General features: G+C 35.8%; 3 protein-coding genes across 4 annotated transcripts; all 3 read left to right on the top strand.

The window, feature by feature from the left end:
- Nucleotides 1-559: 559 nt before the first annotated feature.
- LOC11446126 (F-box/kelch-repeat protein At3g23880) lies at nucleotides 560-2012 on the top strand. Of its 2 annotated transcripts, XM_024775942.2 has the most exons (2): nucleotides 561-1741; nucleotides 1841-2012. In XM_024775942.2, the coding sequence occupies exons 1-2, from the start codon at nucleotides 703-705 to the stop codon at nucleotides 1954-1956; spliced, it is 1155 nt and encodes a 384-aa protein (XP_024631710.1). In that variant the 5' UTR covers nucleotides 561-702; the 3' UTR covers nucleotides 1957-2012. The 2 variants fall into 2 exon arrangements, with proteins under 2 accessions (XP_003594087.1, XP_024631710.1); XM_003594039.4 differs by lacking the exon at nucleotides 1841-2012 and having other exon boundaries at nucleotides 560-1834.
- Nucleotides 2013-8515: 6503 nt separating this feature from the next.
- Nucleotides 8516-10099, top strand: LOC112419524 (F-box/kelch-repeat protein At3g23880). The gene has a single exon (XM_024777552.2). It carries the CDS (start codon nucleotides 8759-8761, stop codon nucleotides 9767-9769), a length of 1011 nt encoding a protein of 336 aa, XP_024633320.1. The 5' UTR covers nucleotides 8516-8758; the 3' UTR covers nucleotides 9770-10099.
- Nucleotides 10100-13059: 2960 nt separating this feature from the next.
- Nucleotides 13060-14484, top strand: LOC25486057 (F-box/kelch-repeat protein At3g23880). Its single transcript, XM_024777553.2, has one exon. It carries the CDS (start codon nucleotides 13678-13680, stop codon nucleotides 14341-14343), a length of 666 nt encoding a protein of 221 aa, XP_024633321.1. The 5' UTR covers nucleotides 13060-13677; the 3' UTR covers nucleotides 14344-14484.
- The last annotated feature ends 343 nt before the right edge of the window (nucleotides 14485-14827 follow it).

The raw sequence follows: 14827 nt of genomic DNA, 5'->3' as shown, positions 1-14827 counted from the left end.
CTGTAATTTTAATAAAATTAATATGGTTTCACTTATATCTTATGTAATCATAGAAAATAGGAGTTAGGTCTGTGGCTTTTGAGGATTGTGTCGACTATCTGAAAATAGGAGTTAATTTTCTTGAAAAGATTATTTTTTATTAGTTCGGTTATCTTAATCTCTTTAATCTCCAAGCAACTTGAGTTTGTTGAGGTTTAAACTGATATAGAGTTTGTGAAAGTTTTTATAGTAAATACATGTACAAATTGTTTATTTATAGTAAATTTTTAATAGAATTATAGATGAAGAACTAAATGACTTCATTGATACTAAATTTTAAAGTGTCTTTAAATATGTACTTTAAAGAATAAAAAAGAGTAACATAAACTTTAAAATGGTACTTTTATCAATTTTTGTTTTATTTTGATGGTAAAACTCATCAGTTGTTGTCCTTGTATAATAATAGCAATCTTCTGGGACTTTCTTTTTCTTTCATAAAGCAAGGAACAATTATTGAGACACACACGTAAGATTACAAATGTCACAACGCAATCCACTGATATTATTTTCCACATTGACAAGTCGTACTTAGAAAAAAGGGGCATAAGAAATTTCTTCGTAATTGCCATATGGAAAAATTTCAGATAAACTAAACTTCTTCTCCTATTAAATTCGATTCATTTAGCTATAGCCAGTTATACTAATAGCCACACACATTCAGTAATGGCGCCAACTAGCGAAACCGATGATGAAAACTCCTCCACCGGAGATTTCCTTCCCACTCTTCCATTCGAGATTGTGGCGGAAATTCTCTCCAGGCTTCCAGTCAAGTTTCTCATGCAACTCCAATCCGTCTGTAAGTCCTGGAAATCTCTTATCTCCGATTCAAAATTCGCTAAGAATCACCTTCGCTTGTCAACCACGCTCCACCGTCTTATCTTAACCTTCATCAATACCTCACGCAAGCTCTCCATCACAGATTACCCTCTCTCCACCGTCTTTACCGATGTAACTGCCACTGCCACACAGCTGAATTACCCTCTCAACGATCGAAACCGTTTTGATGTTATCGTTGGTTCTTGCCATGGCATCCTCTGTTTCGCACTCGATGAATGTTTCGCTCTTTTGCGGAACCCTTCAATTAGGAAATTTACTCAATTGCCCTCTTTGGATATTCCTAAACGAGAGGGGAGTTACACAATATATGGTTTTGGTTATGATCATTTCAATGATACTTACAAGGTTGTTGCTGTTAATTGCTTTGAATCTGACACTGACAGCAATGGTAGTAAGGTTTACAAAACTGAAGTTAAGGTCTATACTTTGGGCACCGATTATTGGAGAAGGATTCAGGATTTTCCTTCCGGTGTTCCTTTTGATAATTCGGGAACATTTGTTAGTGGAACTATTAATTGGTTGGCTGCTAAAGATCCATATACTTCATGGATCATTGTTTCTCTTGATTTGGAGGAGGAAACTTATCAATACCTGTTGCAGCCAGATTATGGAGCGGTAACTGTGAATAGTGTAACCTTAGGGGTGTTGAGGGATTGCTTGTGTATTCTTGCTCATAGTGATACGTTTTCAGACGTTTGGCTTATGAAGGAATATGGAAATAACGATTCTTGGACTAAATTGTTCCGAGTTCCTTACATGGGAGATGTTGGGTCATGTCCTTATACCAAGGCACTTTATCTTACTGAGGATGACCAAGTGTTGCTCAAGTATCAAGCTGAGTTGGTTGTTTACAATTCTAGAGATGGTACGTTTAAAACTCCTGAAATTCAACACATCAATCGGTGGTTGGTCCCTCAAGTTTATCAGGAGAGTTTGATATCACCTTGTTCTTAACGGTAGAATGCATGTAATAATGTAGATACTATGTTACGTCACTTGTGCATGAGGTTTATGAAGGTTTATGGATTATTTTTTGTTATTAGTCGATGGAATATGTTTAATGAGAAATTGTTGTGCTAGGTTTAATACTTTAATTTAGTCAATAGTTAGAGTTTTTTGCTTGTTCTTTAATTGTGCACTTCATATGGTTAGTGCTTTGGGTGTCTAAATTTGGAATTAGGTTCTATGCAATTTGGTGTTTGGCCGTCACTTGTGTTTATGTTAAAATGTTTGACGACTGCTACACAATTTTATGATGTATGCTGCAAAACCGCGTGTTGTTGGGATGTCTGAAGCAACATGCAGTTTCTTCGTCTATAGTTAGAACGGTAATATGTTTCCTCTCTTCCTCTTTCACTGAATTTTCTGTTGTTTTTCGATTATTTTATCACTGTTTTCTATACTTAAGTTGGATTTCATTATTTAATGGCGCTTTCGTTCTGACTTTGAATCCTTTACGAGGAAGTGCCAGGTTCAATAGCCAACAATGTAATTTTATTCAAATGAATATTTATTCAAAATCATTTTATGATATTATAGAAAATAGGAATTAGGTTTATGACTTCTGCAAATAGTGTTGACTGCTTGAATGAGTGGCAGTTGATTCGCTTGAAAAGATTATTCTTTTTCAGTTCTGTTGGCTCAATTCCTTAAATCTCTGTGCAATCTGAATTTGTTGAGGTTAAACATATATAGAGTTTGTTTAGGCTGGTTGCACTTGAGGGAATGTAATGTTTTGAAGGAATTCAAATACTTTGAGGTGAATTTCATTGTTTGGGTAATAGTTTGAAGAATTTTCAAAATGATGGAAATTTATGAAGTATTTTGTTCAAGTTAAATGTAGAGAATTTCAAATGACACCTAAAAGTTAAGAATTTCAAAATTCTTCATTGTCATATTTTTTCAAATTTTACATTTTGGTCCTCAAACTTTCCAAAATTTTCAATTTGACCCCAATAAATTTATAAAAAATTTCAAATTGACCCCTCAAGTTTTCCAAAAATTATAATTTGGCCCCTCAAAAAATTTGAAATTTACTAATTGACCCCTAATTTCATTTTTCAAATTTGGCCCAAAAAAATTGAAATTTATAAAAGTTGCCCAAAAATGATGACAATAAAATTTTTTTATTACTCCATCCAAACAATAATATTTAAGAATGAAAGCAATTTAATTGAATCATTTGAATTACCTAGAATTCTAAATTCTTCAAAATTTCTCAAATACTCCATCCAAACACACTTTTAGGGTTTTTCCCTGGTTCTTTAATTGTGCACTTCATTATATGGTTAGTGGTTTGGTTTTCTAAAATTGAAATTAGGTATGTCCTTTGGCTGTCACTTGTGTGTATGTTAAAATGTTTGATGACTGCTACAAATTTTTTATGATGTATGCTGCAAAACTATGTGATGCTGGGATGACTGAAGCTACATGAAACTATTTCTGTCAAATGAAAAGAATTGTGATTCTAGACTGCTCTACATTGTTCCTGCACCATCCTAATAGCAATATGTTTTCTGGCCCCTGTAAATGTTTTAAGAATGATTTTTCTGAAATGTCTTAGTGTAAACAATTTATAGATTTTTCAAAGACAAACATGTTTCTTTGGTCCTTGCTCTCTCTTTTTTCATTGTATTTTCAGCTGTCATTGGTCTCTTTATTTGTCCCCTTAATGTTTAAATTAATTTGATTTTTGTTGTCCCTCTTAAATTTTATTTTATTTTCGCATGTTAAATAGAATAGTTATACACCTTTGTTAGCTGCGAAGAATAAACTTTTATTTAGTTTTTGATACCAATAGGAATTAAAAAATGTTATGTGCTGAGTTGGGATCGCTGCTTGAAAACATATTTTACTATAAGCTTACTTGCTTGAGATATGAGCCTTTTTGTGAGATCGCATTGGGATGCTATTTCCTTAAGATTGGATACATGTTTAGCTTTATGCTTACTTAATTCCATCCAAGGTTGTTTATACATTGGTAATAAAAGTTAAGCTCATTCAATCTTTTTGAGACCTTTCTTTAGTGGAAGCATTCTTTCATTTGAACAATTTCAGACTTTTTGAGTGATTTTTCTGTTCAATTTCATCTCAGATTTTTAGTCCCTGCTCTTTCTTTAGTTGATTTTGTATTGTCCTTTGCATGTGAGTTTGTTAGTTGTATGTGTATTAGAATCAGAGGGTTTCAGTCTTTTAACTCAATTATTCAGTTTGTATGTGTGCACTCTATCCTGCATATGTTAACTAGGCTATACTTTCAATGTTTCTTAGGCCAACATATATATAGCCTAATAACCTGATCAAAGATTGACTTCAGTTGAGTCTCATTTTTGACAGAAGAGTATATAGCCTATCCCTGTTGTTTGTGAAGTCTGAAACATTTCTTAATATTATACCCATATTCTTGCTGGAATATATCGTATGTTTGCCCCCTTAACCATTTTGTTTTCTTTGAAATGTCTGTTCTGTTTATATTTGTATGTTTTTCCCCACTATCAGGGGGGGATCCATTCACATTCCATGTGTGGCTAAAGCGCCCCCACATCCAACTTCCATATTTTTTTATACTATAAATAGGGATAACAGTTATTTTGATCCCTAAATGTGTAACGAGTAGTCACAATAGTCTTTCAATGTATTAAAATTTTAAAATAGTCTCTGATTTTGCACTTTATTAGTTAAAATAGTCTTTGAAGTGACAATAAGTAAGTATATTGAAAGACTAATATGAAAATATTAACAAATTATTTTAATGTTAAGGACTATTTTGACTAATAAAGTGCACAATCAAGAACTATTTTTAAAAATTTAATACATTAAGAGACTATTATGGTTACTCCCTACACATTCAGGGACCAAAATATTTATTACCCCTTATAAATCAAACACAATATGTTAAGAACAAGATCAACAAGTAAACAACCTTGTGCAAAACTTGTGGAAACAAACAAGTGCGACCCATTTGTTATGATTCATAAGCTTTTGAAATTGGCGTTGCTTTTGTCGGTAGCAACCGCAAGTGTTTGTCAGATTTTAGTCCCACATGTACCAAATGTCTGGATCCGCCCTGCCCACTACTAAGATCTTGTTCTATCTCTGCCCATGACCATTATTAAGAATCAAAGTGTGTTGTGTTGTGGTATTTTCTTTATGAGCATTAATTTCTAATGTCACTCTCTAGGTGAGTGATGCATGCTACCTCATTAGTTAGAATGCAAGCTCTGTGACCCACAGTAGATGTGAAAAGTAGCTTCTCATCAGGTGAAATTTTCAATGATGAAATCTGATAATTTGTATACTACTAAATTTGAATGAAAATGATAATTCTGAGTCAATGTTGTAAATATTGCTTCAGAGTCCACACTTCTAAATTGATTTCAGCTCCTTGCCCTCCTTCATCTTCAAACAAATAGAATTTAAGCTGCTCTCATAGTTGTGATATTCTACTGATTCCAGCAATGGCTGTCAGACCCAGAACTCTGACTTAGTTATTCATTTTTCATTGCTTTCGATAACATATTATTGTCCTTCTGAAACAGGGGAAACTAAGCCGAGTATGAGAGCAAACTAAGCCGAGTTAGACAGTTAGTTAATATAATAGATGGCCTAAGATCTTTAAGTGTTAAGTTTTTCTCAGCCTGCAAAATTTTCATAAATTAAAACTGATGATCTGTGGCACTTCGTAAAACATATAAGCAAATTTAAATGAAAGTGGTAAGTCATGTCCATATAATAACTATCTTATATATCAAGTGGGGGAGAAATGAATTGTTGGAACTTGGAAGTGGGCGGGACTCGAAGTACACAGTTAAGGTAGCTTATTATTGTTTCAGTGAGGACGATGCTGAAGAAGTGGTTTGGGCTAAAGATGTTTGGAGCCCGTTGATTCCGTTGAGAATGTCGGCATTGGTTTAAAGGCTTTTCCAAAATAGATTACCAACCAAGGAAAACCTTAGCCATAGAGGGGTGCAATTAAATTCCTCTTTACTTTGTGTTGGTGGATATGGATATGCTGAAACCGCGAATCATGTATTTTTTAATTGTTTCATTCTTGCCGCGATTTGGTGTGAAACATTAAAGTGGTTCGGGGTCTCGGCTGTACAGCTTCTCATGTTTATCATTGTTCGACTTGTCTTCTGGTTGTGTGCTTTCCTACTAGATGTTTTGATTTTCTCTTGGTTCTGCTAATGATTTTTTAGTTGCTAGAGAGGTGTTTTGGTTGTGCTTTTAAGTTGAGGAATTGTGGTTTTTGGGCATTTGTTCATTTCAGGTGCTCTTGTTAGCGTGTTTGTTCATTCATGCTTGCTGACATAGGTGTCTCATGTTTCACTTGTTTTGATGTATTGTCTTGTTTTGCTACATTTGTATTTTATACTTGCACGCCTTGTGCTTGTATCTTTCTATCATTATATTTTACCGTTCCAAGAAAAAAAAATCTTATACATCAAGTAGCAGAGTTTCTTCTGCCTTTCTTGTTCATGTTTTGAACCACAAAAAATTAGTCCACCGTGTAAAAATGTGTATTATTTATAAATGCATATTACTAAAAAAATTATTCTCGTTTTACCTTTTCCAGTTTTGTGTCTAAATATTATATCCAAAGCTTTGGGACTACATAAGAATTTTTCGTGTAAAAATCCTTCTTTTACTTTATATAATTGTCGTAAACGTACCGATTTTTTCTTAATTAACAATAATTTGGTTCATGTTGGACATTTGAGCTCTTAACCATTTGGTCCATCATCCCTCAGAAAAAGAAAAAAAAACCATTTGGTCCATCAATCTTTCAAGAAAAAAACCCTAAAATAATCAAAGATTTTTTAAGAAACATTCAGAGTTACCTAATCAAGAGGTTTTTTTATCAAGGGAAAATAAAGAAATATGGAAAAAAAAAAAAAAAAAAAAAACTAAGAACTCCTGTGTCTGCACACCCCAAAGGCATCTGCAAGTAGAGCAATATCCATTTGAGGAGAGGAAAAATCTCCAACTTTAAAGAGTCAACATTAGTAGCACCAAATTGAACCAACCGATCAATACATTCATAGTATGAATAAAGGAGACTTCCAAAGAAAGAAAAGAAAGTCATAATGAGAGAAAGCAAAGTTGCATGAGGATAAAAGTCATTATGCTTAGTATTAGTAATTAGATCCAAAGTTGTCTGAGAGTTAGATGCCAATTCAAGACCTCTCAAAATAGTTGAAAGTTTAGCCAATAAAATTTGAAGCTCTCCCACAAGATCCGAAAAGACCTTGAATCCAAATTCACATATCGTTTCTCAAAAAGACTGCCAAAACCTGTATTATCTAGATTGCCAAAAGAAGAGTCATCCGTGTTAATTTAAATAACGCCTTCAAGAGAGGGATGCCGGTGAACATGACAGATCACGTGTTGCTTACTGCTGGGGCTAAAAGCTTTGATCATGGATGAATGATACGAGAATATAGTATTCACCGAAGCTCAAGCGTCAGGGCCGTCCCTGAGATTTCGAAGGCTCAGCTCGGGGAATGAAAAGAGGCCAGTGATAAAATTAAAATGTCTTTTTTTTAAAAGAGCGATGTTCTATTTATATTTTTTAAAAGATAAATACAAGGTGCCGTATATATGCGGTATACTCAGAGGTGAAAATGACTACCGTATATATGAGGAACCCCTACCTAACACCAAAATCAATCATGAGGAACCCCCACTCTTGAGGCCCATCCTTGTGGGAGGCCCAGCTCGTTTGAGCTGTTTGCACCCCCTCAGGGACGCCCCTGTCAAGCGTCTTTCTTCAATGCTTAAAAATCTCATAATTTCTATTCCGCCAAATCTCAAAATAGGTTACATAGTACTCGCCTAATAGTAGCACGGTGTTTAAACCACATTAGACAATCTTGCATGTAAAATTCGTTAAGATAAACTTGACAAAAATACTTTCAGATATACATTGCATTAGGACAATCACGAAGTGGCATATCATTCTGAACAACCACACCACACTTTATCAAGAGATTTTTTTTAGCAACCTTACCAAAAGATTAGTCGGTATATTTACATAATTTTTTTAAAAGAAGTATATTTACATCACTTTTTGTTTTTGCTATGAGTACTTGAGTGTGTAACATATGTTTAATTAGCGTTTCTCTTATGTTGCAGTTTAGTCTGATCGGTAAAATAAAAATTGTAAATCGAACTATGTGGTTGAGTCAAAAATGATCCGAATACATTCAAACCAAATGCGTTTTTTTTTGTGATTTTCGGTCTGAGTTGGTTCGGTTTGCGGTTTTCTATTAGTTTTTTTTTTTTTTTTTGTGATTTTCGGTCTGAGTTGGTTCGGGTTGCAGTTTTCTATTGGGTTTGTTCGGTTTTGAACACCTATACCAATTGGACAACTCTACGATAAATTCTTGTGATTGTATCTGATGCATTTTTGTTCCTTGATTCCACTTCTTTTGGTCAAAAGGATCAGAAAAATTGCTCTTTAGACACCTAGTACTTGTTCACACACCTCGAATTACCAAAAATGCCACCAACGACAGTTTATTATTGTTCGCTTCCGAACGACAACTAACTGTCGTTCTATTCTCAAGTGATAAGTGATAATTGGAGTGTTAACTAGGATTAGAAATAAGTTAGATTAGATATTTGCAGCTCATATCTATCTGTACATAGTACATACATCCGTCGTATATTAAAACTCGTTTCTTTACAATTTCAAAGACAAAAGTGGTGAATTACTACTCTAACCAGCACTACTCCGGATGAAACAACCCTAACCTTAACCCTTGCATCATCATCTTCCTCCTCCATCACTCCTGGAGATTCACTTCACCAACAGCCTCTTCCCAGTCTTACGTTTGACATCGTGGCTGAAATTCTTTCCAGGCTTCCAGTCAAATCCCTCATGCAACTCAAATCGGTCTGCAAATCCTGGAAATATCTTATTTCAGATTCAAATTTCGCCAAGAACCACTTTCGCGTTTCAACCACGCGCCACCATCTTGTCTCAGATAAAACCAAACCCTCACTCAATTATTACCCTCTCTCCTCCGTTTTCACAGAAATCACCCCTACCACCACTCCCTTGCAGCTACAGTTCCCTCTAAACGATCAAAGTTGGGATCGCTTCATTGGTTCATGCCGCGGCATCCTCTGTTTCAGTCTCGGTAAAGCTCCCCCTCTTGTGTGGAATCCTTCCATTCAGAAATTTACTAAATTGCCCTCTTTGGGCTATACAGAACGAGAGGGGCTTTGCAGACTGTATGGCTTTGGCTATGATCATGTAAGTGACACTTACAAGGTTGTTGTTGTTGATTGGTATAGTGATGACGGTTCTCATTATGGGCTTGACAAAAATCAAACTATGCTTCATACTTTGGGTACTAACTCTTGGAGAAGGATTCAGAATTTTCCTTATACCCCTTTTGGTGCGGATGGTTCAGGAACAGTTGTCTGTGGCACTATTAATTGGTTGACATCTAAAACTTGGTCGGCCACTTCATTGTTTATTGTTTCTCTTGATTTGGAGAAGGAGTCTTATCGAGAGCTATTGCCACCGCCTGATCATAGAGTGATAACCGTGGTTAATTTTATGCTAGGAGTGTTAAGGGATTGCTTGTGCCTATTTTCTAATGATCCTACTTTTACAGATGTTTGGCTTATGAAGGAGTATGGAAATAATGATTCTTGGACTAAATTGTTCCGTCTTCCTCACATGAAAGATCATCCTCGTTCTTGGTCTCATGCTTGTCCACTTTATGTTTCTGAGGATGATCAAGTGCTACTTGATATGACGTCCAAGTTGGTTGTTTACAATTATAGAGATGGTACTTTTAAGGATTTCGGTATTCAAAATACATTTAGTTGTTGGAATTCAAAAGTATACCAGGAAAGTTTAATATCACCTTGTCCGTGAATAGTATTAGTATGTATGTTAAATGATATGTTATGCCATTTGTGTATCAAGAATCCATCCATTGGATGCTTCCACTTCCTAATTGCAACTTTTATATTTACTACTCACTTCATGGGTTGTTGTTTAATCATTGGTCGGTGGAATTTGCAGCAAGAGAAATTGCTTTGTTAGGTGTAATTGATTTGGTTTTCTTAAATTGGAATCAAGTGTTATGACAAGTCTCTTGTATTGTATGTTTATTAAAATTTCTGATGATGGCTACACGAATTTCATATTGTGTGCGGCTAATGACGATGTTAGTGATGTTTTTATGCAAACAACATAGAATCATGGTTTTAGAGTCTTCTGCATTATTCCTCCACCATCCCAATGGTAATATGTTTCCTCTCTTTCTCGCTCACTAAATTTTTATGCTTTGTTATTATTTTACAGTAGCTTTCTATGCATGGTATGGATTTAATTATTTATCAGGGCTTTTGTCCCAAATTTGAACCTTATTGTGGGAATTACTAGGTTCAATAGCTGAAACTGTATTTTTATTTACTTTGATCTTGTGAAATCATAGAAAATAGGAGTCCGGTCCATGATGTGCAAAATGTGTCAACTTCTACTTGAATTAGTGGTGGTTGAGTTGCTTGTACTGATTATCATTTTTCAGTTCTGTTGAACTTATATAGGGTTTATTCAAGTTGGTTTCACTTTCACTTGTTGTAGCTTTCCTCTCAAAATACATAGTTGCACTTGTAAGCAGTCTCTTGATTTGGAAAGTGCTCCTGGTCGCTAAAATTTAAGTTATATTTTGTTTGAAGTGGGAGTTTTCGAAGGGATAACAGTCATGGATCTTTTAATAGCAAGTATTACCTCATTTTATCTGCAAATGGTTGCTCAAAGAAAGACATGTTTGTTTGGTCTTTGCTCTCTCTTTTTTCGTTGTATCATCAGCTATCCTTGGTCCTTGCTCAAGCAATTTGATGTTTAAATTTATTTGATTAATATTAGCTTATTTCTGTGTTACATACAATGCTTGTACCTGTTTCGTAGCTGCAGAAACTAAGAGATGAAGAAACAACAACTCTGCTGACCAGAGCTGTTTACTTGACTAACATCAGTAGCAATGATTGTTCGGTTTATCTTCTGATTCACTCACTATATTATTTTGATCATCAGGTTTTGGTTGTTTGTCTTTTCGTCTGATTTCAAGATTTGGCGTATTTTTTCTTTCATGCTTAATGCTAATTTATGCTTCGAGCTAGCTTGTGCTTCTCATATACAAGTCTTGAAAGTCAAAACTACCCATAGCTCGCTATTCGCTTACGATTGTTTTCATCTTGAAATGTTGTGTTAATTTGGGAAACTTCTCACGTAATTGCTATTTTAGGATCAATTGGGGCAAGTTTATTTTCTATTGGCATTGTTATTCATAACATTAGGACTGGGTTCAGATGGTGTGCCTGTGCTTGTTCAGTCGAGAACTCCACCACCTGCGGTGAGAGATTACAAGAATATATTTACAAATACACTAATGGGCTTATGGGTTCAATACTTAGAACTCCAACAGTCCCCTCAAGCTGGAACAATAAAGATTATATGCATTGAGGTTGTTACAAATAATCTCAATCTCACTGGTGTTGTTTCTCAAAAAAAAAGCATGTATCCGACATTCTCAAGGGAACTGGCATGTTAGACTGTAAAATTGCTGACTCTTCCATGAACTCCTCCCTGGACAGGAGGCCCATTTACTGATCCAAGAGGGTGCCAAAGCCTTGTTAGTAAGCTAAATTATATCACTAATTCACTATCATCTGTTCAGAGATTTCATTTGTTGTTTCAATGTTGAGTCATTCCCTTCATTCTCCTTGTGATTGTCTAATAGGGACTTGGTTACTATCGGATGCCTAAGGCCTGCATCGAGTAGTATAAAATGTTTGGTGGAGTATTTAAGTGGCTCGATGTAGTATTTAAGATATTGAAGCTTTTGCTGAGAAAGTTGTATTTTATGCGGCCACTAGAGATACAGATTGTAAAAAAAAAAAATGCAATATGGATTTGGCATCCAAAGTGAGGGTCTCTGAGAAGCCTGGTTGTGTCAACATCAGCACATTCTGATTTGGTTTCAATACCTTCCCCTGCTTCATCTTCGATTCAAGGGAGTTAAAACAATTCTTTATTGTTGGGAGAACAAAGCCACCTGCTGCCCCACCTTGTTGATGTCCATGTGGAGGCACTGTGTCAACGGGAGGTGGCGCAAATAGAGAGGAGGATGAGGAGGTGGAGACCAAAGATATAAAAGAAAAGAGTATTGGTACAGGAAGAGGAAAAGAGGAAAATAACGGGAGTTACCTGATCCGTGGAGAAGAAGATGTAAGGACATCTAAGCAATTTTTTCTAGGGATGTATTGGTGAGTCTGGTGACCAGTACTTATCTTCCACGGCCATTTAGGCTAATGGTTCAATTAAGAAGTTCACATAATAACACAGGAAACTTTTTCTTCACAGTCCTCCTGTGAGATGTTAAGATTATAAATACACACAAGAATTCTCTGTTAAACTATTATGTGTATATATTTTTTTTAATTTTGTTCAGAACTATACTTCCGGTTTATCTTATCGAGAGAGGGAAAGATAAACAATAGAATGAAAAAGAAAGAATGATGTGGTTGCACGACTTTGTGATAAGAATCTGTGTCTGAGATCAAGGGAATTGTAACCTCCAAGGATGTGGAGTAAGGTCACATTTGGGGGAATAGATTACACTAGATTTTGGTTTACGTGTAGTGAAGTGAGGGAGGTTGGTTTATGTGTAGTGTAGTTTTCTATGCGCATAACTTACATGTTCATCCCAAAATCAAGACACTATGACTTTAATTTGCTAAAAAATAACAGATAGTTGATAAGTTAGATTATAGCGGATGAATTTATAACGAATGCTGCTGCATGCCCAAATAGGCGGCAGGCTCTCCCTAAGAGTTTTAACGTTGCTGCATGCCCAAGGCTAGATTCGAACCTAGGATCTTGGTTAAGTTAGAAGAGACTCGTTCTATCCCATCTAAGCGCTATTGGATTGCAATAAATAATGTTTGGTTTGCTATAACTTGAAAGCTACAAACATTTACATTTTTTGTTTTAATCCAAATCAAAATTTCATAAAAAGAACACCGATAATAATTTTCAAACGTTAGCGCAATAAAAAAAACGGAAAGGCGGGCACAGTTTTTATAGAAGTGTTGTGTTATTTTTTAGATTTCCTTTATATTAAGAAGACTATTTAAACTCTTAACCCTTGAAAGAGACAATAAGCGGTTTGCTACTAGCGACAATGAGGAGGGCATGACGCCAAGTAGCAATGCTGATGAGCAAAACCAGGTTGCTTCGTCTGATACACCGTTGGAGAAAACATCCGCCATCATGAAATTGAGCTTCTCCACTGAAACCCTAACCCTAACCCTAGCTTCACCATCTTCCTCCTCTGCTATTCCTGGAGATTCCCTTCCGACTCTTCCATTCGATCTCGTTGTAGAGATTCTCTCCCGGCTTCCCGTGAAGTCTCTCATGCAACTCCAATGCGTCTGTAAGTAATGGAAATCTCTCATCTTCGATCACAAATTCGCCAAAAAGCACCTTCATGTGTCAACCACGCGCCCACGTCTCCTCGTCTCAAGTTTCACCCATTTCTCACTCGAGGTCGACCACATGTCTTACCCTCTCTCCTCTCTCTTCACAAAAGTAACCTCCATCCCCACTGCCTTGCACCTAGATTACCCTCTCAATGATAAAACTATCCTAGTTGCTTCTTGCCATGGCATTCTCTGTTTCGCACTCGATCAAATTTGTGGAACCCTTCCATTAGCAAATTTACAAAGTCGCCCTATCTAGAAGTTCCTCCAACTCGAACGCCTAGTTATTTCACAATGTATGGCTTTGGATATGATCATTCCAGTGATACTTACAAGGTGGTCGCAGTTTCTTGGTATGAATCTCTTATTAATGGTAATAGGGCTATGAAAACTCAAGTAAATGTTCACACCATGGGTACCGATTATTGGAGAAGGATTCAAACCCATTTCCCTTATCGTTTTCCTAATACCGGAACAGGAAATTTCGTTAGTGGAACTTTTAATTGGTTTGAAGCAGAACATCGTTTTCCTTATACACGAAGCATTGTTTCTTTTGATTTGGAGACGGAGTCTTTTCGAGAGATATTGCAGCCTGATTATGGAGGGATGTCTGTGTTTTCTCCAATCTTAAATGTGATGATGGATTGTTTGTGCATACTTTGTCATGGTGATACTTTGGCAGATGTTTGGCTTATGAAGGAGTATGGAAATGAAGATTCTTGGGCTAAATTGTTCCGTGTTCCTTACATGGGAGATGCTGACATACCAGCTCGTAATTTTTGTCCATATTACAAAGCCCTTTATGTTTCCAACGATGACCAACTGTTGCTGGGGAACGTGCACGAGTTGGTTGTTTACAATTCAACAGATGGTACTTTTAAGGCTTTGGGAATTCAAACGATCAACGGCCGGTGGTGTCCAGAAGTCTATCATGATAGTTTGATATCGCCTTGTTCTTAATATTATGCCACTTCCTGAGGTTTATCAAGAACCCTTCCATTGGATCTTCAACTCGCTTATTGCAGTTTTTATGTTAGTTTCTGTTTATGGGTTACTTTATGAATTATTTGTTAAAGTTGGAATAGCAGCTTGTTACTTTTATGTTAATTTTATGTTTATGGGTTACTTCATGAATTATTGTTAACCTTGGGATAGCAGCATTTGAAATTGTTATGTTAAAGGTAGGCATCATTCATTTGTTAATTAGAGTTTTTCGTTGGTTTTTTATGTTGTATCTCATTATATGCTTTGTGATTTTGTTATCTAAGATTGGAATTAAGTGTTAAGTCCACTCAAGTCTAATTAAAATTTTTGCTGACGGCTACACAAGTCTCAGTGTGTGTGTCGCAAAAGTTGCTACGGGGATGTCTAAAGCAAAATGAATTTTCTTTGCCTGTGGTTGTTGAGTGCTATTCTTATGCAAAAAGCACAGAGCTGTGGTTCT

The sequence above is a fragment of the Medicago truncatula genome, chromosome 2 (assembly GCF_003473485.1).
Source record: "Medicago truncatula cultivar Jemalong A17 chromosome 2, MtrunA17r5.0-ANR, whole genome shotgun sequence".
Taxonomy (NCBI): domain Eukaryota; kingdom Viridiplantae; phylum Streptophyta; class Magnoliopsida; order Fabales; family Fabaceae; genus Medicago; species Medicago truncatula.
This window is presented reverse-complemented; position numbering and strand designations above follow the sequence as displayed.

Coding starts and splice junctions, on each gene's coding strand:
- LOC11446126 (XM_024775942.2), top strand. CDS start 703: ATGGCGCCAACTAGCGAAACCGATGATGAAAACTCCTCCACCGGAGAT. Junction 1,742..1,840: donor TGTTTACAATTCTAGAGATG/GTACGTTTAAAA, acceptor AACGGTAGAATG/CATGTAATAATGTAGATACT.
- LOC25486057 (XM_024777553.2), top strand. CDS start 13,678: ATGTATGGCTTTGGATATGATCATTCCAGTGATACTTACAAGGTGGTC.
- LOC112419524 (XM_024777552.2), top strand. CDS start 8,759: ATGCAACTCAAATCGGTCTGCAAATCCTGGAAATATCTTATTTCAGAT.